This window comes from Oncorhynchus mykiss, chromosome 8, assembly GCF_057628025.1.
Source record: "Oncorhynchus mykiss isolate SJ-2025 chromosome 8, ASM5762802v1, whole genome shotgun sequence".
Lineage (NCBI taxonomy): Eukaryota > Metazoa > Chordata > Actinopteri > Salmoniformes > Salmonidae > Oncorhynchus > Oncorhynchus mykiss.
This window is the reverse complement of record NC_143029.1, coordinates 66,115,974-66,141,007: the sequence shown is the minus strand read 5'-3', so window position 1 is coordinate 66,141,007 and position 25,034 is coordinate 66,115,974. Positions and strand designations below refer to the sequence as shown.

General features: G+C 40.9%; 4 protein-coding genes across 6 annotated transcripts; 1 reads left to right on the top strand and 3 right to left on the bottom strand.

The window, feature by feature from the left end:
- Nucleotides 1–1,840: 1,840 nt before the first annotated feature.
- On the bottom strand, nucleotides 1,841–8,656 carry elovl8a (ELOVL fatty acid elongase 8a). Its single transcript, XM_021611266.3, has 8 exons — nucleotides 8,488–8,656; nucleotides 7,725–7,791; nucleotides 7,406–7,593; nucleotides 7,134–7,214; nucleotides 6,963–7,019; nucleotides 6,655–6,769; nucleotides 5,815–5,942; nucleotides 1,841–2,115 (listed from the first exon to the last, which is right to left on the bottom strand). The coding sequence occupies exons 1-8, from the start codon at nucleotides 8,554–8,556 to the stop codon at nucleotides 1,948–1,950; spliced, it is 873 nt and encodes a 290-aa protein (XP_021466941.1). The 5' UTR covers nucleotides 8,557–8,656; the 3' UTR covers nucleotides 1,841–1,947.
- Nucleotides 8,657–10,487: 1,831 nt separating this feature from the next.
- selenop2 (selenoprotein P2) lies at nucleotides 10,488–13,569 on the bottom strand. 2 transcript variants are annotated; one of them, XM_021613285.3, is made up of 5 exons: nucleotides 13,461–13,569; nucleotides 13,054–13,296; nucleotides 12,572–12,784; nucleotides 11,646–11,757; nucleotides 10,488–11,353 (listed from the first exon to the last, which is right to left on the bottom strand). In XM_021613285.3, the coding sequence occupies exons 2-5, from the start codon at nucleotides 13,278–13,280 to the stop codon at nucleotides 11,066–11,068; spliced, it is 840 nt and encodes a 279-aa protein (XP_021468960.1). In that variant the 5' UTR covers nucleotides 13,281–13,296; nucleotides 13,461–13,569; the 3' UTR covers nucleotides 10,488–11,065. The 2 variants fall into 2 exon arrangements, with proteins under 2 accessions (XP_021468960.1, XP_021468961.1); XM_021613286.3 differs by having other exon boundaries at nucleotides 13,451–13,545.
- A 2,951-nt stretch (nucleotides 13,570–16,520) lies between these two features.
- LOC110530327 (THAP domain-containing protein 1) lies at nucleotides 16,521–19,041 on the bottom strand. Of its 2 annotated transcripts, none has more exons than XM_021613281.3 (4): nucleotides 18,556–19,041; nucleotides 18,178–18,331; nucleotides 17,794–17,966; nucleotides 16,521–17,569 (listed from the first exon to the last, which is right to left on the bottom strand). In XM_021613281.3, the coding sequence occupies exons 1-4, from the start codon at nucleotides 18,703–18,705 to the stop codon at nucleotides 17,192–17,194; spliced, it is 855 nt and encodes a 284-aa protein (XP_021468956.2). In that variant the 5' UTR covers nucleotides 18,706–19,041; the 3' UTR covers nucleotides 16,521–17,191. The 2 variants fall into 2 exon arrangements, with proteins under 2 accessions (XP_021468956.2, XP_021468955.2); XM_021613280.3 differs by having other exon boundaries at nucleotides 17,794–17,969; nucleotides 18,556–19,036.
- A 227-nt stretch (nucleotides 19,042–19,268) lies between these two features.
- On the top strand, nucleotides 19,269–23,694 carry LOC110530326 (target of EGR1 protein 1). The gene is made up of 7 exons (XM_021613279.3): nucleotides 19,269–19,682; nucleotides 19,794–19,834; nucleotides 21,038–21,134; nucleotides 21,224–21,382; nucleotides 21,476–21,735; nucleotides 21,889–22,051; nucleotides 22,819–23,694. The coding sequence occupies exons 1-7, from the start codon at nucleotides 19,569–19,571 to the stop codon at nucleotides 23,557–23,559; spliced, it is 1,575 nt and encodes a 524-aa protein (XP_021468954.3). The 5' UTR covers nucleotides 19,269–19,568; the 3' UTR covers nucleotides 23,560–23,694.
- The last annotated feature ends 1,340 nt before the right edge of the window (nucleotides 23,695–25,034 follow it).

Here is a 25,034-nt window from a genome sequence, read left to right as displayed (position 1 = left end):
AACACAAAAATGATTCTACATAGAACACAAAAATAATTCTACATGGAACCCAAAAAGGATTCTCCTATGGGGACAGCCAAAGAACCCTTTTAGGTTCTAGATGGCACCTTCTCTTCTTTTCTATTTTATTTTTATTTAACCGTTATTTTACCAGGTAAATTGACTGAGAACACATTCTCATTTATAGCAACAACCTGGGGAATAGTTACAGGGGTGATGAATGAGCCAATTGTAAACTGGGGATGATTAGGTATGAGGACCAGATTGGGAATTCAGCCAGGACACCGGGGTTAACACCACTACTCTTAAGATAAGTGCCATGGGATCTTTAGTGACCACAGAGATTCAGGACACCCGTTTAACATCCCGTCCGAAAGACGGCACCCTATACAGGGCAATGTCCCCAATCACTGCCCTGGGGCATTGGGATATTTTTGGCCAGAGGGAAGAGTGCCTCCTACTTGTCCTCCAACACCACTTCCAGCAGCATCTGGTCTCCCATCTAAGGACCAATCAGGACCAACCCTGCTTAGCTTCAGAAACAAGCCAGCAGTGGGTTACAGGGTGGTATGCTGCTGGCTAAGTGTGTACCAGAGACATTTCAAACCGGCTACTTTATATGGGGCCACAAAGCCCCTCAGTCCTTGGTCATGACACGAGTCACAAAGACGTCACAGTGCCTGCATGACTGAACTCTTAGTGATTGTTGTTGAACTGCTTTTTTAAAAGACAGCTGTCATGCAATTCAACACAACAGACTGAGCACATGCACTGCAATACAAGCTACGTCATTTTCCAGAACCCATGAATAGCGAGAGTTACACACCCAGGATGGAAAACTAGAACAGTCAGTCAATGGTGACACTATACGGACAGACACTAATTGTCACTTGACTTTAAGGACTTTTAAAGAAGGAAGGGAAACAGGCTTATCAGTTTCAGTAATGAAATTAGGCTTTACTGTTCACAAGTCATAAAGTAGTGACATAAGATGGAAACCCCCTCAGAGTTATCCTCACTTGAATGGTTCAAATAGACATTGGAAACAGGATCAGCTAAAGGCGTCTGCAGGCTTTCCATCCGAAACAGTTTGTGCAAACAGTTTGTGCATATATTATAAAGACATTTTGTGACATTTTTGTTAGTTTTGTTCTTTAGCAAGGGTTCTTCGGCTGTTCATAAGAACAAAAACAATTCTTGGTCAACAATAGGGATTCTTCAAGCGTTTGTTGTCATTCACAACGATAGATGACTTGTTTTCATGCAAAAAATAGTTGACAAATACTGCACCAAACATCTTAGCGACTTCTAAATGAAAAATGTCTAAGTGAATGACAGATTTTTTGAGTTATCTTAGATTAATTCGGACTAATTTGAGGAAGTGTATACTGGCTACGGCATCTCAAGGTGGACAAACAGTACTATTTACACTTTTTTTTCTTTTCAAGCAAAAGTCTTCTAAGGGAGTATGCGAGCACACTTGTTCGGATCACCTAGTTGAGTTATTGGGACTCACAGAACAGAGTCAGAGAGGGAGAGAGTAGGAGGGGCACAGGGTGTGGTTTTAGACTGCCAGCTGACTTGCGATTGGCTAACCTCTCAGCCAATGACTCCAAAGACAAATGAAGTGTCACAGAGAGAGATTAGATAAATAAGTGGAATGAAGAGTAGGAGGCCTGCTCAGGTTTATTTCAATTTGGCAGAGTCGCCAGAGCGTGGCTGGGACTTCATCCCTAATGACCTGGGAATGGGAGAGGGCTAGCTCTCTCTTGGTGTGTGTGTGTGTGTGTGTTACCCTGGTTGGAGGGGAGGCTGGAACAGAAACAAACAGAAGCTTATGTCCAGCGGATAGAGACCTGCTTTACTTAAACGTGAAGGGTCAATAAATATTTAAAAAACATACATGATCAATTTAATAAAAGTAATAATTGCCTCTACATCCGTGTCTCATGTCTGTTTGCTCTTCTTGGTGAGGTAGCTCTGATAGTAGAAGTTTCTGAAGAGTACGATGAGGCTGAGGGAGTAGGCAAACACCACAGCATTCATGGAGTCTGGGAAGTCGCAGTCAGTGAACAGGTTGTAGCTGGTGTGGATGGTCACTATGAAGAACTGGAGCTGGGGTCACAGAGGGTCAACATAACCAGTGTCAATAAGAAGAAAGCTCAGTTGTGGGCTTCTAGTGTGACCACATTGAAAGTACACAGTTGTAGAGCCAATAAAAAAATGTTGTGTATTCAGCACTGATGCAGCTTCATACAGTACATGCCGTATGATCCTATTGTCTTCACACAACAGTTATTAGCGGGGGTCTTACAGTAAGGCTTCAGGGTTAATAAGGTCAGTGATGATCTCAAAACATGGCTAAAACTATAATTTTGATATCATGGATAGTCAGTCTTTGCATACATAGCTCTTGCTTTGAATATGAGAGTGGTTCCTGTTCTCCAGGCCCATCCCTCAACTTTTCACCAAAACACAGGTGGGAAGACAGCTTTGTTATTGTTTCAATTAAGGATTCCAGCTGATAATGCAAAATGTAGATTTCTGCCGAAATAGACATACCCAAAAGTAATTATTTTTTTATGAGATGGCCATAAACAATAACTAGTTAATTGCTGCATACTTCTAGGAAAGTCTGGTTAAACATAGTTATACATTGCTGAAGTGTACTTACTTTCGAGGACACAAGCTCAAGTAAATATTACAAATATTATAAAAATATACAGTACCAGTCAAACGTTTGGACACACCTACTCATTCCAGTGTTTTTCTTATTTTTCTTATTTTCTACATAAAGTAGTGAAGACATCAAAACTATGAAATAACACATATGGAATCATGCCGTAATCAAGAAAGTGTTAAAGAAATGAAAATGTATTTTTATATTTGAGATCTTCAAAGTAACCATCCTTTGCCTTGATGACAGCTTTGCACACTTTTGGCATTCTCTCAACCAGCTTCATGAGGTAGTCACCTGGAATGCATTTCAATTAAAAGGTGTGCCTTGTTAAAAGTTAATTTGTGGAATTTCTTTCCTTCTTAATGCATTAGACCCAGTCATTTGTGTTGTAACAAGGTAGGGGTGGTATACAGAAGATGGCACTATTTGGTAAAATATCAAGTCCATATTATGGCAAGAACAGATGAAATAAGCAAAGAGAAACGACAGTCCATTTTACTTTAAGACATGAAGGTCAGTCGCAAAAACCATCAAGCAGCCAACAAATGCTCAGCATATGTGGGAACTCCTTCAAGACTGTTGGAAAATAATTCCTGGTGAAGCTGGTTGAGAGAATGCCAAGAGTGTACAAAGCTGTCATCAAGGCAAAGGGTGGCTACTTTGAAGAGTCAAAAATCGAAAATCTATTTTTATTTGTCCAAACTTTTGACTGGTTCTGTACATTCAACAAGTTGAATAGCTCTTGAAATGACTGAAATGCTTTCTAAATAAATAAATAAAATTAGAAACAACTTACTATGAGATTTCATATTTATTTTAACTGTAAAATAAATATGATCATATTTAGTAACAGTACAAATGTGACCCCATTTCATGTACAGTGGAGCAAAAAAGTATTTAGTCAGCCACCAATTGTGCAAGTTCTCCCACTTAAAAAGATGAGAGGCCTGTAATTTTCATCATAGGTACACTTCAACTATGACAGACAAAATTAGAAAAAAAATCCAGAAAATCACATTGTAGGATTATTAATGAATTTATTTGCAAATGATGGTGGAAAATAAGTATTTGGTCAATAACAAAAGCTTATCTCAATACTTTGTTATATACCCTTTGTTGGCAATGACAGAGGTCAAATGTTTTCTGTAAGTCTTCACAAGGTTTTCACACACTGTTGCTGGTATTTTGGCCCATTCCTCCATGCAGATCTCCTCTAGAGCAGTGATGTTTTTGGGGCTGTTGCTGGGCAACACAGACTTTCAACTCCCTCCAAAGATGTTCTATGGGGTTGAGATCTGGAGAGGCCACTCCAGGACCTTGAAATGCTTCTTACGAAGCCACTCCTTCGTTGCCCGGGCGGTGTGTTTGCGATCATTGTCATGCTGAAAGACCCAGCCACGTTTCATCTTCAATGCCCTTGCTGATGGAAGGAGGTTTTCACTCATGGCCCCATTCATTCTTTCCTTTACACGGATCAGTCGTCCTGGTCCCTTTGCAGAAAAACAGCCCCAAAGCATGATGTTTCCACCCCCATGCTTCACAGTAGGTATGGTGTTCTTTGGATGCAACTCAGCATTCTTTCTCCTCCAAACACGACGAGTTGAGTTTTTACCAAAAAGTTATATTTTGGTTTCATCCGACCATATGACATTCTCCCAATCTTCTTCTGGATCATCCAAATGCTCTCTAGCAAACTTCAGACGGGCCTGGACATGTACTGGCTTAAGCAGGGGGACACGTCTGGCACTGCAGGATTTGAGTCCCTGGCGGCGTAGTGTGTTACTGATGGTAGGCTTTGTTACTTTGGTCCCAGCTCTCTGCAGGTCATTCACTAGGTCCCCCCAGTGTGGTTCTAGGATTTCTGCTCACCGTTCTTGAGATCATTTTGACCCCACGGGGTGAGATCTTGCGTGGAGCCCCAGATCGAGGGAGATTATCAGTGGTCTTGTATGTCTTCCATTTCCTAATAAATGCTCCCACAGTTGATTTCTTCAAACCAAGCTGCTTACCTATTGTAGATTCAGTCTTCCCAGCCTGGTGCAGGTCTACAATTTTGTTTCTGGTGTCCTTTGACAGCTCTTTGGTCTTGGCCATAGTGGAGTTTGGAGTGTGACTGTTTGAGGTTGTGGACAGGTGTCTTTTATACTGATAACAAGTTCAAACAGGTGCCATTAATACAGGTAACGAGTGGAGGACAGAGGAGCCTCTTAAAGAAGAAGTTACAGGTCTGTGAGAGCCAGAAATCTTGCTTGTTTGTAGGTGACCAAATACTTATTTTCCACCATAAGTTGCAAATAAATTCATAAAAATCCAACAATGTGATTTTCTGGATTTTTTTTTCTAATTTTGTCTGTCATAGTTGAAGTGTACCTATGATGAAAATTACAGGCCTCTCTCATCTTCTTATGTGGGAGAACTTGCACAATTGGTGGCTGACTAAATACTTTTTGCCCTAATGTAACTGAAGACAGAGCATTTTCTGCCAAGCCTCCTCTGAGCAACGCCATTCGAATTGTTGCAGACTCGTTACAACTTCAGCTTTACACACAAAGTTATGTTGTCCCTTAGTGACCAAAAGAAAGTGGTCGTGTTTCAATTCTATGAAATAATTTACAATGTTTTCATGTTGAGAGTTCTAAATCCGGCTCAGAATATCACAGTGAGATGAAACCACGATACCTGAAATCGCTAGACTCTCCCTTTTAATATGTTGTCTCAGTTGCTCAGAGGGAGAGCAAATCTATTATTTGTCTGGATAAGCCAGAAAATGTGACATGTCACTCCCTATGCTAATGTGGGGTTTGAAAACGTATACTTCAAGTCAGGTCTGCTGACAGAGTGGTAGTGGAGACAAGACGGATGGGGCTTTCTGCCAATATAAGACACTGGACCCTGTGAAGTTCACATAGTGCTTTGCATACCAACATGTCAGTCAGAACCAGCCCAGAACCGGTAATATAGGGGACTTTTAAAGGGGGTTTTAAAGCACTTTGAGGTTCTTAGGGTAAAATCCCCTACAGGATATAAAGTAAATGTACATTTGTATTATCTCGACTCTAGTGAATGTACTGTATGGGTGCTATTTTGGAGGCCATACTGTAGCAGAGGCTCTGCATCAAGGCCACTCTACTCACCAGCTGCAGGGAAGTGAGGTAGCGCTTCCACCACAGATACTGCTGCATGTGAGGCCCCAGCGCTGCCAGCCCATAGTATAGATACATCACCACGTGCACCAATGAGTTGATAAGGCCTATAAGGAAGGCTGGAGGGAGGAGAACACACAATACACAGAGAATGGGCGATTCATTCAGTGATCCGTTTACAGCAGTTCTTCCTTTATTACAAGGTCAGTTGTTTATAACTTGTTTCTAAAGCTGGGTTCTTTAATTGAATGACAAGGCTTTGATTCATCCTTTATTTTATCTCAAGGCGTAACTAACTATCTGCCCATCTAAGTACATGCAATGTGAAAATAAATAGCCAGGCTGTGTTGACTATCTATAAACCTAAAGGAGGGCAAATGCTGCACTAAGATGCTTCGCCAGCTGTTTTCTGCAAACTCACCGCCGTTTTAAACAAATTATACAGCATCTTAGTGCCAAAAACTTGTCTTAATCCTGCCGTTCTGTTCCTAGCTGGTCTATTTTGATGACTCCTTTGACCACTGCAAATGTCTTTTTCAAATAGCAGGGGTGTGGAACAGTTCCAAGGACACGGTAGGTATCACGGCATGTGTTCCAGAGTCATTGAAATGTCAGGTGCATTTCAATGTGTGGGTGTGTGTACTGTATGTCTCCTACAGAACAAGTCCTTTATGAATAGCCTAATCATTATTTCAACCAATACTGAGCAGGAAGCAGACACAAGAAATAGATTGTGCAGTGCCATACTGTTACATATAGGACATAATTGTCTGGGTCTAGCACCGGGTAAATGAATCACCGTCTCGGCTGTAGTAATGTGACAACCCTTACACTGGCCTCCTGCCACGTATTTGACCCCAGCCCACCAGTTGAAGATCATGGTGCCGTGGTGGTAGACATGCAGGAACGTCAGCTGACTGTTCTTCTTCCTCAGGATGAAGAAAAGCTGGAAGAGACGTGTCATATTTCATTTATTTATCAAACCTGACAGATATACAAGAATATGACAAGAAACACAATTAGCTACAGTCACATGGACAGAAGACAGCACATTAAAGATGTCTTGATAGAAGAGATGTAATAAGAGCACACCGTTTTTGCTTCAACCTGGGATAGTAGAATCCCTGAAGTGTACTTACAGTATCACTGAGCTCGATGACTTTGGAGAAGTAGAACCACCAGCAGACCTTGGCCATCTGTTCAGGACACATATAAGATACATTTCAGCAGTAGGTTAAGATTAGAAATCATTTACACACAGTATATGTACATTAAGGCAATTGCAAAGCATTGCAGTGGACATGAGTTACCCGCATTGCCAGTGGGCTGGTGTTGTAGTCCACAGGCTGACATAATATACTATAGTTTGCCAACCAGGATGACGCTGTGAACTGAGGAGAGAGAATGCATTAAAATACTATATGCTTACAGGTAGAGAAATAGCTACTCATCATCACTTATTTACACACACACTATATAACAAGGATATAGATAGGTACTGTAATGTGTACAGTAGATCCAAAGCACATCCAATATGAGTAAAATAGCTACAAGTTATCCATGCTTTCCACTGTTTCCATACCTCATAGAACATATAGGCAGACAGGCAGACCATAGCAAAGTTGTAAATGATGAGCACAGGCTTGAGGTTGACTGGCTGTCTCTGAGCCATCAGCTTGGGGCCCACCCATATGAGGAGCAGGTAGCACAGGAAGATGCAAGTGATTGGCACAGGTGAGTACACCAGCAACCAGCTGTCAGTTCTTTTGTCTGAAAGCACACAGAGACAGCATTACTATAGGATAAGAAAATGGATAGGTGAAGCAATGATTCACGTATGTTGGTCTTGTACTGGTAACTTCAGTCAGCACGGTCTGGTTTTAGAAGCTGGGCACAGTTACCTCCATTATCTAGAACCCCTTGGTAGAACAGTTGGATTTTCTGCCATGTTGTGGCCATCCCTAAACGCTGCAAAAAATGCATTATATGATGAGTTAAATGCATTTTATCACTTTACATTATATGAAGTAAATATTAACTCTGATGAAGCTATCCAAATAGTTGGTGTGAATTATTTGCTCCTAGAAGTTTACATTTTAGAACTCATACAGCAGATTTCAGAAGGATGTCTATGAAAGCGACAGTACTGCCACCTAACGTCAGATTGGTCAATTATGAAAAGGGTCACAATTGCAAAACACGCACAGAAATACTGTATCTGAGGCGTTTTGTTGATAGGCTACTCAAATCAGTCGGCCAGCTGGATAAGCTAAAGCAGGTTTAGCTTCTTGCTTCAGGAGGATTTAGGAAATCCCTTACACAACGGCACAGCATATTGAACCTCGGATAACCTCTTCTGTATTTTAACTCTGTCGCCTACAAGAGTTACACATTTATGATTTTTTTCTCTCTCACAGAAGTGTGTATAGCTCTTTATGAAATAACAAGGTGTTGGCATGAATAGTGGAGATGATGACAATGGTGATGATCAAATGATTAAGGTATTTCCCTTGGTTATACCACTACAGTCTAGACTAGAGAGACATTCATTTTAGAAATGACAAAATAACTATTTAGGCTAGGCCTAACTGATTTTGTCATACGAAAGTCATTTATAATAGGCTGTAATTGTCTATATTCAGGTGCGAGATTAACAGAACTTACTTCGTAGGCTGCACTCATCGACCGGAATGCACAAATTGCAGATCTGATGGTCGCAAACCATCTAACCATGGTTGAATTTGTCCGCCATCCAACGCAGCATTCTCTCTGAGTGTTGATGGCGATATGAGTGAGCTGAATTGTCGTTTACCATCACCCCCCGCGGCAATGAGGTAATCCACCTGCTGTGCATGGTATTTTAGCCTATAGCCGAGCCCTAGGCTATCTATTTCATGCCTTGCCCACTTGTGAGAAGCTATTTAACTTGAATAAATGTATGGTTTCAAAGAATAGTGAATAGATATAGGCCTAGGCCCAAACACAAACAGTAACATTGACCTAGTATTCTTTAGGAAATAGCCTATGAGTTTACATAAAGGTGAAACAATATTGACGCTCAGTGCTTGATTTAGACAGGAGCTCACCAGTACTCCGGCACTACAAATGTTCTAATGCTTGATCTCCTGTTCTTCATAGAATATTAGCTCAAAAGTATTGTGGAGCTCCTGTACCTAAATATAAACAGTACCGGCACCCAACACCAGTACTGGCACCTATTTCAGTCCAAGTCAAACACTTAATGACACTGAGATGTAGCCCTACTGCTCATTAACAATGTATGGCTCACAGGTCAGTAGGAGCAAGGTAAGACTCATTCAACTAATTCAGCTCACCAACCGCTTCTCTGGCACATCAGTGATAGAGCAACAGAGTTGTTCATCAGCTCAGAGTCAGACTAGTGTCACGCCCTGACCTTAGTTATCTTTGTTTTCTTTATTATTTTGGTTAGGTCAGGGTGTGACGAGGGTGGTTTGTTAGTTTTTGTATTGTCTAGGGGATTTTGTATGTCTAGAGGTTTTTGTAAGGTTTATGTATGCCTTTGGTGGCCTGAATTGATTCCCAATCAGAGGCAGCTGTTTATCGTTGTCTCTGATTGGGGACCATATTTAGGTAGCCATATTCCTTGGGTAGTTTGTGGGTTCTTATTCTATGTTTAGTTGCCTGTTCTGCACTTCTCATATTAGCGTCACGGTTCATTTTGTTGTTTTGTATAGATTGTTCGGTGTTTTTTCTTTAATAAAGAAGTGTGTAAGCTTACCACGCTGCGCCTTGGTCTCCTCCATATGACGACCGTGACAACTAGATCCAAACTGCATTACGAATTCCCTACTCCTGTCTGCCCCCTCCCCACTGTCTGCCCCCTCCCCACTGTCTGCCCTGGGTGCTTGTCTTAGATCACTTTATGAAACTCTTATTATTTCTACTTTTTAAGTTTTGCTGATGTATTCATATTCGGTTTCCTCCCTGTATCCACTGTCAGTAACTCCAGACCAGTGGTGTAAAGTACTTAAGTATAAATACTTGAAAGTACTACTTAAGTCTTTTTTTTTTGGTACTGTATCTGTACTTTACTTTACTATTTATATTTTAAACAACTTTTACTTTTACTTCACCACATTCCTAAAGAAAATTATGTACTTTCTACTCCATACATTTTCCCTGACACCCAAAAGTACACATTTTGAATGCTTAGCAGGACAGGACAATTGTCTAATTCACACACTTATAAAGAGAACATTCCTGGTCATCCCTACAGCCTCTGATCTGGCTGACCCACTAAACACGTTTGTTTGTAAATTATGTCCGAGTTGGAGCGTGCCCCTGGCTATACGTAACTTTAAAAAATTTGAAAATGGTGCCGTCTAGTTTGCTTAATACAAGGAATTTGAAATTATTTATACTTTTACTTTTGGTACCTAAGTATACTTTAGCAATTACATTTACTTTTGATACTTAAGTTTTCTTTTTAAACCAAATACGTTTTGACTTTTACTCAAGTAGGATTTCACTGGGTGACTTTTACTTGAGTCATTTTCTATTAAGGTATCTTTACTGTTACTCAAGTATGACAGTTGGGTACTTTCCCCACCACTGCTCCAGACAAGCAAAATAAACCTACCCTGCCCCACCCTTTATGAACATAGAAACACAACAAATTGAAATGATTTTGATTACATTCATACAACAACATAATCATACTTTTAATTGTGAACAAGCAGCAACCTGGAACGTAAATCTTATGTCGGAGTCCGGAACGTATATATCATGCACTACCGTTCAAAAGTTTGGGGTCCCTTAGAAATGTCTTTGTTTTCCATGAAAACATACATGAAATGAAAGTTGCAAAATGAATAGGAAATATAGTCAAGACGTTGACAAGTATACCCTGAAGTCCAGCACACTGCCCTGCATGGGTTCGGTGACTGTCAGTCCAACTTTCCTTAGCACAGCATCTATCTACAGACACCTCCGTAGAGTTTGACCTGCAGACTTCATAAACTGCAGAGGAGAGCAGGACCTGTCACCAGACCACATGTAGGGAAGACATACTGTTTTCAAGGGCCTAAATAATTCCAGTTTACTGTACAGATTTGCCTTATCAGACACAATTGACAGGCACAGACAAAATCTAATTTAATTCATACAAAACTATTTATCGGACTGTCAAGTCACTGACACAAGCCACCACCACCACCATGCTAATTAACAATTACTCATCTCAGAAACGACACAGACAATGTTAATTGGAGTCCTGTTTATCTGCATCTGACCCATGATTGTGGTGGTGCTGATGCTGCTGCTGGTGGTGGTGGGGGTACTGATGATGCTGATGATGTATGTGTGACATGTTACCACCCCCCTCAGCTGACATCTGGGGTCCATCACTTGGAACTGGGTTGCTGACGGTATCGACATCAATAGACCTCACTGTACTGTCTGTCTCATTAACACGCATCTCTGAACTGCTCAGTGTCTCGTTTCTCCGGGTGCTGTTCCACCCAGCTGAGGAGGTTGTGTTGGAGTCCACCTGTAAAAGAGTAGAACAAACTAACGTTAACAAAATAGGTACAAGCTAAAAATACACCTAGGAGATCCGCAGAGAGATCTCTATTATTTGGTTTACTAATCAGAACCTTTATTACGCTTCAAGGACAAATCATAGAGAGAGAATTACTAGAAAGAGAAGAGTCTGTGGGGGTTTTCCTGTTCTAGTAATTGTATTTCTATGGAGCACTTCTGCAGACAGTAGTGTTTTCAATTGAGGAGCCAAACTGAAATGAAATGTCTACAGTTCCCTTAATAATTGTGCTTTCACTTACGGTGCAGTTGCCACAGATGTCCTTGTGGTAGGTGGCTCTGACGGCTGCCTCTATGTAGGGGTAGTGGAGGAAGCTGTAGGGTAGGACTATGTGGAACGTCAGTCTCCCACATCTGTCAGAGAGAGGAGGGGATAGGAGAGAGATACATTACATGGCCACACAAATGAGGTGTCACACCAGTTCTAAAGATCTCTGTAGATAGAAAATGTCTCAATAAAACCTGATAGATACTTCATAACATTAAAGTCAAAGAGCAGTGGTAAGCTTTAGATTAGGGCTGACGGGTTTCCTTCCATCAATACAAGCCCATTTCTTATTCATGAGAGATGTATCATTTTGAGAAACAACATGACAGTATTTTGGCCCTCTTTGATGGCTCTTACCTGTCATATTGAAGTGAAGAAGTAATTCAGTTACTCTTGGAGGACAGTGGAAGTTGGAAAAATGACTTATTTATTGTTTAAGACCCAAAAGAGTGAAATTGTGAAAATGATGATAATGCCCTGTTAGTGTAAGAGCTGTTTAAAAAGCATGTTTTGGTGGGATGGTGTTTTGGTCTGTAAATTAGTTAATAGACCAATAAGAAAGAGAGTTCCAAACCTCTGCCAGTAACAGTTCGTTTTCAGTTTTCCCCTCCCCACTCAAGACAGTCCTAGCAAAATTATTCCTGGAGAAATGTATCTTTGCTAAGAAGCTATTTTTTCAAAAAGTTAAAATTTTAATGGAAAACAATCACCATGAGGTTGGTCTACTTAATTGTTACCCAGAAATCATTTGATATTGAGAAAAAAAACTGCTGCATTGGACCTTTAAGTAAAACCAAGGCATTTCACAATTATCATGGTCCATCAGGGTTTTTGCGCCTCAATTTCTGCACTTTGGTTGGAAAGCGAGGTAATAGCGGCAGTGTTACCTTCCATTATTACCTGTCATATACCAGGAAGTCGTCCTTGTCTCCATCCAAGGCCTCCCAGACGTCGTCCTGTAGCGGGGCCTGTTGGTAGACAGGGATGCCCGGGGGTGCCCTCCTCTTCAGCTCCCAGTACATGGCTCTGGACTGGGCTTCCCTCTCGTTCACGATGAGGAACGACACGTCTGTCAGGTTGCTGCGGAGCAGCTTGTCACGCAGGCCTCCTAGTCTACTCAGCAGCAACAGGACAATGGCAGATCAGTCATGACGAGGTGCCACTTGATTGCCACTAGATGGCGTTATTTACTCATTTCCCATTATTTCATAATTCAGATCATTTCTCTCTACTGTTTGGGAAGGCTGCTCTCAATAAATCTGAAATGGATCACCAGCAGCATTACATCAACAACTTTACATACATTTGATTGTAAATACATTATTATTACATCTTACTGATTTCTATACCAAATCTTTGCACAGTGGTATAATAACTCTTACTTGGAGGCCTGTGTGCGGCAGAAGTGTCAGCTTGCTTTCAGCAGAGCCAGAACAACTACATTTCCCAGCAGCTCCTTCATGGGGGCCCCATGGCCCTTGATCTCCCAGTGCGGTGCAGGCTTGCAGATCTTGGAGGCATCATTGTCCCCTTCTACTAACAGAGGCGATGCGCATAGGAGCCCTGGCAGAGCAGCACACAGCCACAGAGTCAAGAGACCCTGCATCATGTCCTCCAAACCTCACCTAAAAAGAGTTCCAAGAGAGAGGCCGATGTCAGAAGTTCATTTTCAGTTGTGACGGTCATTACAACTCTCCGTATGTATCACTAGCAAGGAACATAGCCATAGTCTCTGCTACATACAGTATGCAAAATATGGACTACTGAATGACATGATACCTGGACTGACCTCTGTCCTCGTTGAGCCTATCTTCTGCTTCACACAACTAAGCAATACAATGTTACGCTGCTGTTTTTAAGCCCTTATCTCAGGTAAGCACTGCCCCCAAAACAAACAAAGTAAGCCAGTGTTTACTTTAGGGTAAGAGGGTTGTGAAACCCAACACTAACCTGTCAATTCCAGATATGTTCTCTTCTCTATGAGGCTACATTTTTGGATAATGTAATTAATGGTCAGGAAAATTTGTCAAATGGTATTGTATTCTAATGAATGTTATAGACACCAGATCCAAGGCACTGAATTCCATCCATGCTCATTCCATGCTGATTCCATGCTCTTTCCATGCTGATTCCATGCTCATATACTGTGTGTGATGGCTGACAAATAATGCCAAAACAGGAAAACTATAGAACAAAAAGGATTGTGTAAATCTTCAAAAACAACATTATCAAACTGATTGTATATATACTCCACAATGCGGAATCATTGATCACAATTTAGCAAGGTTTACCAAGAAGTGGGTCAGGGGTCCAACTGTGTGGGAGTAGAATAAATGCGTGACATACAAACACGTCTACAAGTAGCATGTCTGATTCTGAGAACTCCAAATAACTTCAGCACCAAAGGTCTTTTCATATTTGGAGTAACAAAAATCAGAAACGTCTTTTCTGCACCTCTTTTGGCTCTCAGAATTTTGGAAAAACACTGCAATTGATTTTGACCATAGCAATGCTCTTTCTACCCTGAATGATTAGGTCAAAGTACAGTACAGGCTAAAAGTAAATCTACAGGGTGGTGGGCATGGCTTTTCAAAGGTCACAACATTCCAGAGGAGCGCTATATTAATACTAATCCAAATATGATAAATATGTCAACAGAATAGTTCCTGTTTCATGAATCAGTTTCATAGTATCTATTCTGAACACAAATATCAATGCAACATGCAGTTACTGATTTACAGTTCATACAAGGAAATCAGTCAATTTAAATAAATTCATTAGGCCCTAATCTATGGATTTCACATAACTGGACAGGGGCTGAGCCATGGGTGGGCCTGGGAGGGCATTGGCCCACCCACTTAGGAACCAACCAATCAGAAGGAGTTTTACCCCACAAAAGGTCTTCATTACAGACAGAACTACTTAGTTTCATCAGCTGTCCGGGTGGCTGGTCTCAGACGATCCCGCAGGTGAAGAAGCCGGATGTGGCATCCTGGGCTGGAGGGTTACATGTGATATGCGGTTGTGAGGCCGGGTGGACGTACTGCCAAATTCTCTAAAACGACGTTGGAGGCAGCTTACGGCAGAGAAATTAACATTCAATTCTCTGGCAGCAGCTCTGGTGGACATTCCTGCAGTCATCATGCCAATTGGATGCTCCCTCAAAACTTGAGAAATATGTGGCATTGTGTTGTGTGACAAAACTGCACATTTTAGAGTGGCCTTTTAATGTCCCCAGCACAAGGTGCACCTGTGTAATGATCATGCTGTTTAATCAGCTTCTTGATGTCACACATGTCAGGTGGATGGATTATCTGGGCAAAGGAGAAATTCTCAATAACACAGATCTAAACAAATTTGTGCACAAAATTTGAGAAGAAGCTTTTTGTGCATATGGAAAATTTCTGGGATCTTTGATTTCAGTTCATGAAACATGGGACCAACACTTTACATGTTGCATTTATATTTTTGTTCAGTATAGTTATAGTACTATGAGTAAGGTATGGTCTCCTTTGCAAAACAATGTTTCACACTGTTGATAAAAGTGAACACTTCAACATCACAAAAAACAAAAGCCACAAACATAGGCAGCCTACTTGATAGTAGTGATGAAAAAAAAATGGAGTTACATATTGGTATATTTTTTTGACGATGTATCATTTTGACAATATTGCAATACTATATTTGCGCTGGTTGACTGTACCTGCACCAAAACTCTAGTATTTCTTATTCATAGCTTGTTCACCATCTTCTTCTTAAATATGGAGCCAATTTGTTTTCAGCACTTTTATTTCCATGACTGATCAAAACTTGTTTTCTCAAGTCTCTTTCTTGTCCCTTTGCAGAAGACATATGAGTGATATGTTTGGAACACTTGACTCAGAGTTGAGGAGACTGAATGCATCACTTCTTTTTATAAGAAACATTGATGTGTTAAAATCCCAAATTGTTTGCAAAGTCAACTTACAGACAGTTCTGACACACACTTACCTCACCAGACATGCCACCAGGGGTCTCTTCAGTGCCCAAATCTTGAATGAATTCAAGAAAGCGTACAGTATTATATAGTGCCATTATTGCATGGAGCTGCGTTCCATCTCATATTGCTCAAATGAACAGCACATATAAAAGAAAAACCCAGATAAAGCAGCGCCTCTACCCTGTTTGACCAAGAGGGTTTGTGTGTATGTATTGACATGTAGGCTACGTATGCATTTTTTTGTGTCTATTAATGTTCTGTATTATTTCACATTTCATGTTTTGTGTTGACCCCAGGAAGAGTATCTGCCTCAACAGCTAAGGGAAATCTAATAAAATACCAAACATCGAATCGGCACCAAAGTACTGTGATAATATTGTATCATGAGGTCCCTGGCGATTCCCAGCCCTACTAGATAGATTTCTTTATTTTACAGTACCGTTGTTTTGATCAGGGTACTGCATACTCTCCTGCCTTTTTAGTGTGTTTTCTACAACCCTCCTCCCACCCAGAGGTTCTGCTTGCTGGCTAGTATCCCATTAGTGATTGTAACAAAAGAAGCCTCAGGTTATTCAGCCTAAGTTCAGGGGGCGCAGCCAGTATACAATGCAGCTACCACAGTTCTCCAAAGGCTGCATACTGCATTGCAGTTTCCAAATGCAGCTAAACAGATTCCCATTACAAAATACAAACGAATCCTCCAATTTGTCCACTTAACATAAGTGACAATGAAGAGCAACTAAAAACTCTGCAAACAGGGGTAAAAATTCTGCTCTTCCTTTGCATTTGTCAAACATTCTGAAGAAAAAAGGTGCACAACAAATTATTTAGCGTAGCTTCTGAATTATGACCTCACATTGAGCACAAAGGTGATTTGAAATTGCAGCTTCAAAGCTTAAAGGAGCAATCAGCAGTTGCTACATCCATTTTTGGACTTGAATGTGTACTCATTGATTCTTGAAGAATATAACTTATGTCTCGTGAACTTAGTTCAACTGTCAAACCCCATTAGAACTCCAAATATAAGCTTGTTTTACTCCAATGTTTGTAGACAAAGAAAATGTAACAAACACTATATAGCCTCAAAACATGATTAAAACTATAATTTTGATATCATGGATGGTCAATCCTTGCATCTATATTCAATTTCTCCAGCCCCATCGCTCAGCTTTTTACTGAGCCAGGGGTGGGGAGGCCGCTTTGTTATTGTTTCTACTGCCGATTGCCGCTTTAAGGCAGATGACTGCTGCTCTTTATTGTTTTGAAGGAGCTTACGTGTCATTCCCAAAATAAAACACCAAATTCTTTAGCATGAGTAAACCATTCTAAAAAAAAAAAACCTTTTATGTGAAACCAAGTCCAGAAGCAAGAACGCTTTAACACTAACATCTCCCATTGTACATATGCTTCCACATGTTCTTCACCGCATAGGGCTACTAGCTGTCCTCAGTCTCTGTTATATTGTCCTGTCATTTTGCCTTGCATTCTTCAAAATGAAACACATAGTCAAACAAATTGATCAAATATCTCTCATTCATGAGTCATGACATCACTCCAATGAAAGCCTCCTCATTGTCCCCATCTCCCTCTGGACTGTCACATGTAGATATGATTCCTAGACCAAGCTCTGCAAGCTCATCACAGCCCATGGCTGTCGTCACCATGATTTTTTCCTCCAGGCGGTTGCATAAAGTTCTATAAGAGGGCAAAGGGTAGCCTAACTCCCGAAGGAATTCATAACCCTTGGCACCGACTGCACATCGGATTTTACGAGCCTTCAGCACTGTCTCGTGGGACCACACAGCTCTCCGGGAACGCTTGGTCAGGGTCAGGGCACGGATCTGGTCTTCATACAGAAATGTCTGGAGGCCCCTCTCTATTCTGTCCAGTTTGAACATCCTCTTCTTCATTTCCTCAGCCTGCACACAAGTTAACATGTTGAGGTGTTATCTTTTCTAAGATTCTCACAAAATGCTATGTTGTTCTTCTGTGAGAAAATTCTAATGACTGAAAGTGTAAAGGGTCCATTGTATAATTTCACATAACATAATTTACACTGAAAAGATTTGACTAGAGAAAGATGTTTTAGGAAATATGAGGCAATCGTTTGAAATTAGTTGGGAAAAGGTAGCTACCAACACACCTCTTTCTGAAGTCTGGCAGTGTGTTGCATTTCTTGTTCCAGCAGGGTTTTGTAAGGTTGACAATGGGTGCAAGGACGTTCCTCTGCCTTGTGTAGTTCATCAGCATCTTCCTCCATGCCCAGAGTTGGTTGCCGCCGTGCATAGCCATGATCCCCCACATTCAGATCTCTCTCTACTAGGTATACAGAGAACATTAACAACACATCTGAATCACTCACTTGATGCACTGTTACAATCAGGAACTAACAGTTAAAAAAAAAAAATGTTAGCACAACTGGACCAACATTTGCATTAGGCCTACCAGTATTCAACAATCTGATAATGTGCCAATATCTATTTTGACAGATGTTGTGATTTTGAGAAATGAAGAAAAAAGTAGTTACCTGGCTCTGGTTTGAAAGGTAGCACTATCTGTGGGGTGATGGGATAAGGTGGATTTTGCACACTGAAAAGAGTGGGGATAGCGTTTGGTTTTAGCTTCTTTCCCCCTGCTGGCGACCTGGCTATTTCTTCAAACTGACTCAGCTCAAAATGGTCCTGCAAGAAGACATAGCTGTAGGATTAGCTGGCTAAATATCGATGTATTTTCTCTTGGTGCATTATATATTGCACTAAATCAAATAAGTTATTATATTCAAAGTGTAGACAAACATGTCAACATGTTTTGTTCTAATTTGGAGTTGGGAATTGTTGACTGGTGGACCAAACTAGCTAACGTTAGCTAGCCAGTAAAGGTTAACATTAGTCACCCATAAACTTGCCTGGCACAGTCTGGAATGTGGAGTTGGTACAAAATTACGCCGGCAGTTTACAAGCCATTTATTCTTGCGTATAGGCTCTTTCGGAAAACGAAATAGTTGCTTCCCAATGGTTGTTGAGTTTGAGCAATTTGGAGCGGAACACCCACCCATACCTATCGCGCTAACAAGTCAAAACTGCTGCATGCAGCTAGCTAGCAAGCGAACTATAGCCCCAGTTACTTGCATTCCAATCAAACAACAGAGCTAGCTTGTAGCTAGCGAAGGCTACCAGAACTTTACACTTGTTCTCATAGGAAACAAAACTAAATAGAACATGGTTGAACCATGAGCTCACATAAGATATTTTATCATCCCAAAGGTTCACAAAAGTATTAAGCGATATTAGCATGCCAAATAATATGAAATTGCAAAGTAAATAATTTCCGACTTTGTTTGAGCCAAAATGGCGCACCTGCCCTCAACGGTTGTTTGATAACGTCACGGGTTTGAGCTGCCCATGTGACTGCATGTTTCAAATATTTCTTCCAGAGAACTATAAAGTATCCTCCATTAAAATTCGATTTATGCAGACTAACAAAATATACAATATATATTTAGTTAACATCGTCCCCATATTGAAAGGATGGTTATAGGATGGTAAAAACGAAGGTTTAACATTTTAAATTGGAAAACTTTGTCCACTCCTACTGGGGTCCTTTGTGTGTTGCTGGTGTACAATCTGTAAGGACCCATTCAGACCACGTTGGTTGGATGTTTACAGCTGCGCTTAATTCTTGCCAAGAATTTGGGTCTTCCTCCCTGAAAACGATTGTTGAGAAACGAATCAATGCAATCCGACAAACGAAGAATAACGCATAGTAGTGAACAGGAAGCTTTCACTGGACAACCGAAAACCTTTTGCAATGAGCTCCCTGATCATTCAATAAGTCTAATCACTCCCCATGTTCAGTTAGCTAACTAGCTTACACTGAGTTGAACATTTTGGTTGTGTTCCATATATTAACTAGTTAGCTATGACATCCTCCATGATAGTCCCTGTTATTGATGTGCAAAATGATAATTTCAAAGAACTGTGGCCTGCTATGGTCCTTGCAATCAAGACAGCCTCCTTCATTGCACTGGATACAGTAAGTGTTACAGCGAGCTTTGCAGACAAACGGCTGTGGGTACATTGATGGTTTTACGTCTCTAAGCCCATTGACACTAATGTCATATAATGTCTGCATGTTTTGTTTCAGGAATTGAGTGGGCTTGGAAGCAGAAAAGCTCTGCTGGCAGAGTGAGTATGGTTGATTCTGGGTTTTTCTTCATTCTTTAATGTAGCTAATGGGGTAAATCCATTTGAATTCAGTCACTTTTTGACAGAACCCCTTTTGATTTAAGCAAAACCTCTCATGCATTTTGCCAATTGTAGAAGTTTTTAGAAAGCGACTCTGGACCTGAGTGCCAACACATTCAAGAGATAAAGGTGCTCAAAGTTGACCCATTTTGCATCCCGTACCATGAGACATCTATCTTTTCAATAGGCTGAGATTTATAACATTTAAAAGCTTATACACAGGGTTGTCAAACTTTTCTATAAGTATTTTCTTTTTTCATTAACTTCAAGTCTATTTACAAAAAACACGTCCATTCCTATTTTTCTTCTTCATATTTGCATATGTTGTAGCTTATACCCTATTTGACATCATCTAAGGTTTTTATTGTGCCTGCTATCAGTTCAGACACAACATGCTCTTGGATACAGGGTGGGTGTCATGTTTTGGCTGATAAATGAACTAAAATGGGAATAACAGTGAAATGTCAACTTTAAAATGGTACTACAAAGATGGAGGTCCATACATCAGAGAATGTTGACTCGAATGGGCATATATGTTCCTTTAAATTATACTATCAAACCTCCATAGGAAACCCTTTGAAATATAGATAATAGAAAATACATGATTTAAGTTGATATTCGACAGTGGTGGTGATCTGTTGTACTAATTAGATGTTCAAATTTCAATTCAATTTACATTTCGATGGTATACCAGCTAAGTTGCTGTGGTCTGAAGGGATAGGTCCAGTCTATGAAATGTATTTCTAGGATTGAAATGACAGCCACCCTGTATTCAAGAGCATGCTGTCTCAGCTGATGGCGGGCACAACACAAAAACTTCCGATGTGAAATAGGATCTAAACATATGCAAATATAACATCTGATACTATTTTGATTAAATGATCAAACTCAACCGTTTATCTTTTCCGGTGATGAAGAAAGTCGGATGTCTCATGGTATGGTGGGGTATGCAAAATGGGTCAACCTTGACCACCTCTATCTCCTAAATGTTTTGTCATTCAGGTCCAAAAATGCACTTCTTCCACAGGCAAACATGTCTAAAGGGATGCGGTCAAAAAGGGATTTAATTGGGTTTACCCAATGTACTTTCACTATGCTATCTCAATCTCAAGTTTTACATTAGATCTCTGTTTTAATTTTAAGATGCATAGAGGACCGTTACAAAGCCATATGTAATGCAGCTCGCACACGCTCCATTCTCTCCCTTGGGTTTGCTTGCTTTAAGAAACTTGAAAACAAGGTAAATGTATCCTTTGCACATTCTGACATTCAGAAAGCTTAACATAAAATGTTACATTGTTTTATTTGATGTATTATATCTCTTTGCAGGATGATGATACGTACCTTGTTCAGGTGTACAACCTGACGTTGCTCTGCAGTGAGGAGTATGTAATTGAACCACAATCTGTGCAGTTCCTGGTGCAACATGGATTTGACTTCAACAAACAATATGCTGAGGGTGTCCCTTATCTCAAGGGCAATGACACGGTGAGATAAAGTTGTGATCTGTCATAGATCCTGGACTATTCCTTATTTTTTACATGTAAGTGATCCAGAGTTCTGTTCCTTTCTTGTATCCAGGGAGGGGATTCCCATGGAATAAACATGCGGATGCTGTTTGTGGAACTCCTGCGTGCTCGCAAGCCATTGGTTCTACACAATGGTTTGATCGACATGGTGTTCCTGTATCAGTGCTTCTATGCCCACCTGCCAGATAAACTTGGCACTTTCACTGCTGACCTGTCCCAGATGTTCCCAGCTGGGATATATGACACCAAGTACGCCACAGAGTATGAGCTGCGCTTTGCTGCCTCTTACCTGGAGTATGCCTACAAGAAATGGTTAGTAAACTAAATATGACACACACCCATACTACTACTACTACTACTACTACTACTACTACTACTACTACTACTACTACTACTACTACTACTACTACTACTACACATTCAAGGAAGTAGTTAGTATTTTTGGTGCTCTTTTTTCCCCCACAGTAAATTGGACAACAGCAAGTCTCTTGAGGTTGGTGGTAATGGGCACCATCTGTTCCTGGAGTTCTGCAAATACTCAGGCCACCTGTCCAGCTATGTGGACTTCAGGCCCTGCCTGGCCGGGTCTAGCCTGGAGGGACCGCTGAATGTCTGCCAGCGTTTCTCTGTAAGTACATCACTTCTTAAACTTGTAGGCGACCCCAGATTCTGTTTTAAAGGATCTCAAAAATTTGTGCCATAATAATCAGCACTGGGGCATTTCATGGACTGTTATGCAATAACTAGTGTATAACCAAGCTATTTTTCTAATGATAATAAAACTGAATCTGAACAATGCAGTGTCTTGACCCTGCATTATGACCCTGTTACACTTCAGCTGACACACGTGCAATGGGGTAATATTTAAGTATTTTATTTTTACACATGCAACTCGTAATAAGACTAAGCAATTAACGCATTCAATTAATTATCTGCCTACATAAGATAACTAGCCCTATGCAAGACACTATGTAAACCTTGTGCACCCAAGTATTATGCATTTGGCAGACTAAGATCAAGGAATGGTAATGAGGAGCGAATATCAAAGCAAGTATTATTTAATAACTTGAATGGGTTCACATACAAGGCAAAGCCTAAGTTACAAAGCATGTTGAGTGAGAGAGGTGCACCATGGCTCATGGGAAAGTGTAGGTATCGCAGCACATCAGTTCAGGAACAAAAAAGTGAAATACCCTTTTATAAGCATCAGAGTTGTTTGGATTCAAAAGTTAACCTCCAAAGACAACAGAACCTCTGCTTCTCAGGTGTGACAATGTGGGTTGGCAAGATAAGAGAAAGCTTTTATACAGTTGATAAGTCATTTCAGGGGCTGTGCTGCCATACAAATAAGTCAAATTTCTCTATTTTGTTAACCTAACATTCTGTATTTTGCAGGCTTACGGTTGGTGCCCCAATGGGTCACAGTGTCCCTTGTCACATGACACTGACCTCATCATCCAGCACGATGAAAAAAACAAGGTGGAAAAGAAAAAGAAACGGAAGAGGAAAAGAAAAAACTCTTCTCAGGGAAACGTGGACTTTGAAGGTGCCTCCGAGAATAAGCAGGCCCATATGGAGCTGGAGGATGGAGAGCAGGGCCCGGACCAGGTGATCCCTGACACAGACAGCAAACCTCCCCCTGCTACAGAGCAGGTAGATGGGACTCCGGTACAGGGGTCAGAGAGCGGTGAGAAAATGATAACCGAGAAGGTAGAGGAAGGCAACGGAGTCGCAGAGCCACAGGCTGTGTCTGCAGATGAAGAAATTAAGACTGACAAAGAAAAGGTGGAAGGCAATGATGTGTCAGAGCCACAGCCTCTGGCCACATCTGATGCAGCGAAGAAAGAAAAGTCCAAGAGGAAGAAGCTGGAAGGAGGTTCCCACCGGGCAGGGTTCGATGCATTCATGACCGGCTACATCTTCTCCTACGCCGCCACTCTGACAGAGAGAGTAGGTGAGCCACCGTGTTCAGAGTCCTGGCTCCCTGAGTGCCTGAACAAAGTTTACCTCAGTGGCAAATCTGTCCCGATGCATATTGTCAAGAGCACCTTCTCCAAGTCCTCCAAGGCTCACATGCACAAGATGGACATTGTGTGGGGAAAAAGCTTTTCTAGCAGTGCAGAGGGAACTATATAAACATTCAATGGAACCAAATGTATTCCTCGTTTATAATAAAGCCTTTTTAGTTAGACATGCTTTGTTGCACATCTTAAATCTTTGTTGATACAGTATTATGTTTCAATAAAAAGGCTTTTCCTTGGTTATGACAAACATGGCCATTTGTGTCTTAACAACTTGATGTGAGGTTTGGCAGGAAAAGTGAGACGATTTCACATTAGTCCATCAGCCTGTAGTGCACTCGGTATGACTATGTTCATAGGATCACACTGAAATAAGCATAAGAAGCTAAAGTTAGCAATTTATTTTAAAAACGATTGCGGACACATGTTCTATATCAACGTAAAAAACTATTGAATTGTAAGCTCTTCAGCTTTGCCTGAAAGATCCTGTTACCTGTTCAAACATCAGCCAAGACAGAGGAAAAAACAGGATAGTTCTAACATCTCCATCACACCATGGCATCCACACACACCTCAAACAGTAAGACCTAAAAAAGGAATATTGATTTTTACATCAAAATAGATCCTCTATGTAAAATTATCCTGATGCAGTTTACATCTATTGCATAGAAATTGTGATAAAGTTCAAATGTTTTCCTTTCAAGTGCAATTTCCTATTAAAGTGGTTAGACAGGAACATTTCAGTAGACCAAAACATGTGCCAAGAGAGTAGTGAACCAAAGTGTGTGAGTGATCCATCCATGCCAACTGGTGTGTGTGTGTGTGTGAGAGAGAGTGATGCATCCATGCCAACTAGTGTTCCTTATACCCAACAGAGCTTTCAAATTAAGGCCAAAATAGGACCCACCTCAACATGTGATCCCACATTCAAGCCACACCTAATTCCACAAGTTTAACACATATCAATCATGATGCCATCATTTTTCATGATGGAGGACGGACATAAAATAACCCCCCCGCCCTCAGAACAACCTCAGTTTGTCAGGGCATGGACTCTAGAAGGTGTCGAAAGCCTTCGACAGGGATGCTGGCCCATGTTGACTCCAATGCCTCCCACAGTTGTGTCAAGTTGGCTGGATGTCCTTTGAGTGGTGGACAATTCTGATTCACACGGGAAACTGTTGAGCGTGAAAAACACAGCAGCGTTGCAGTTCACGCAAACTCAAACCGGTACACCTGGCAATTACTACCATTCCCCGTTCAAAGGCACTTAAATATTTTGTCTTGTCCATTCACCCTCTGAATGACACACACACAAGCCATGTCTCAAGGTTTAAAAATCCTTATTTAACCTGTCTCCCCTTCATCTATACTGTAGTGGATTTAACAGGTGACATCATAGCTTTCAACTGGTCAGTCTCATGGAAACAGCAGTTCCCAATGTTTGGACACTCAGGTTATACCAAACGCTTAAATCATAGATATGTTAAAAAGGTACGTACAAACCATTTCCAGTGCACGTGGGCGTGCACATTTACACAAACAGTATTTGGTTTTACCGCAAATTTAAGAGCAGTTTATTTTTAGTCT

What these genes read in the sequence shown, in the direction of transcription:
- elovl8a (XM_021611266.3), bottom strand. Translation starts at nt 8,556, where the DNA reads ATGGTTAGATGGTTTGCGACCATCAGATCTGCAATTTGTGCATTCCGG. An exon ending in ATACGTGGCAGGAGGCCAGT is followed by an intron (nt 5,943 to 6,654) that starts GTAAGGGTTGTC and finishes TCCTCCCTCCAG; the next exon opens with CCTTCCTTATAGGCCTTATC. An exon ending in ACCTCACTTCCCTGCAGCTG is followed by an intron (nt 2,116 to 5,814) that starts GTGAGTAGAGTG and finishes CTGTGACCCCAG; the next exon opens with CTCCAGTTCTTCATAGTGAC.
- LOC110530327 (XM_021613280.3), bottom strand. Translation starts at nt 18,705, where the DNA reads ATGGGTGGGTGTTCCGCTCCAAATTGCTCAAACTCAACAACCATTGGG. An exon ending in CACATTCCAGACTGTGCCAG is followed by an intron (nt 18,332 to 18,555) that starts GCAAGTTTATGG and finishes GTCTTCTTGCAG; the next exon opens with GACCATTTTGAGCTGAGTCA. An exon ending in ACCTTTCAAACCAGAGCCAG is followed by an intron (nt 17,970 to 18,177) that starts GTAACTACTTTT and finishes CTGTATACCTAG; the next exon opens with TAGAGAGAGATCTGAATGTG.
- LOC110530326 (XM_021613279.3), top strand. Translation starts at nt 19,569, where the DNA reads ATGACATCCTCCATGATAGTCCCTGTTATTGATGTGCAAAATGATAAT. An exon ending in GAGTATGCCTACAAGAAATG is followed by an intron (nt 21,736 to 21,888) that starts GTTAGTAAACTA and finishes TTTCCCCCACAG; the next exon opens with TAAATTGGACAACAGCAAGT. An exon ending in ATGTCTGCCAGCGTTTCTCT is followed by an intron (nt 22,052 to 22,818) that starts GTAAGTACATCA and finishes TGTATTTTGCAG; the next exon opens with GCTTACGGTTGGTGCCCCAA.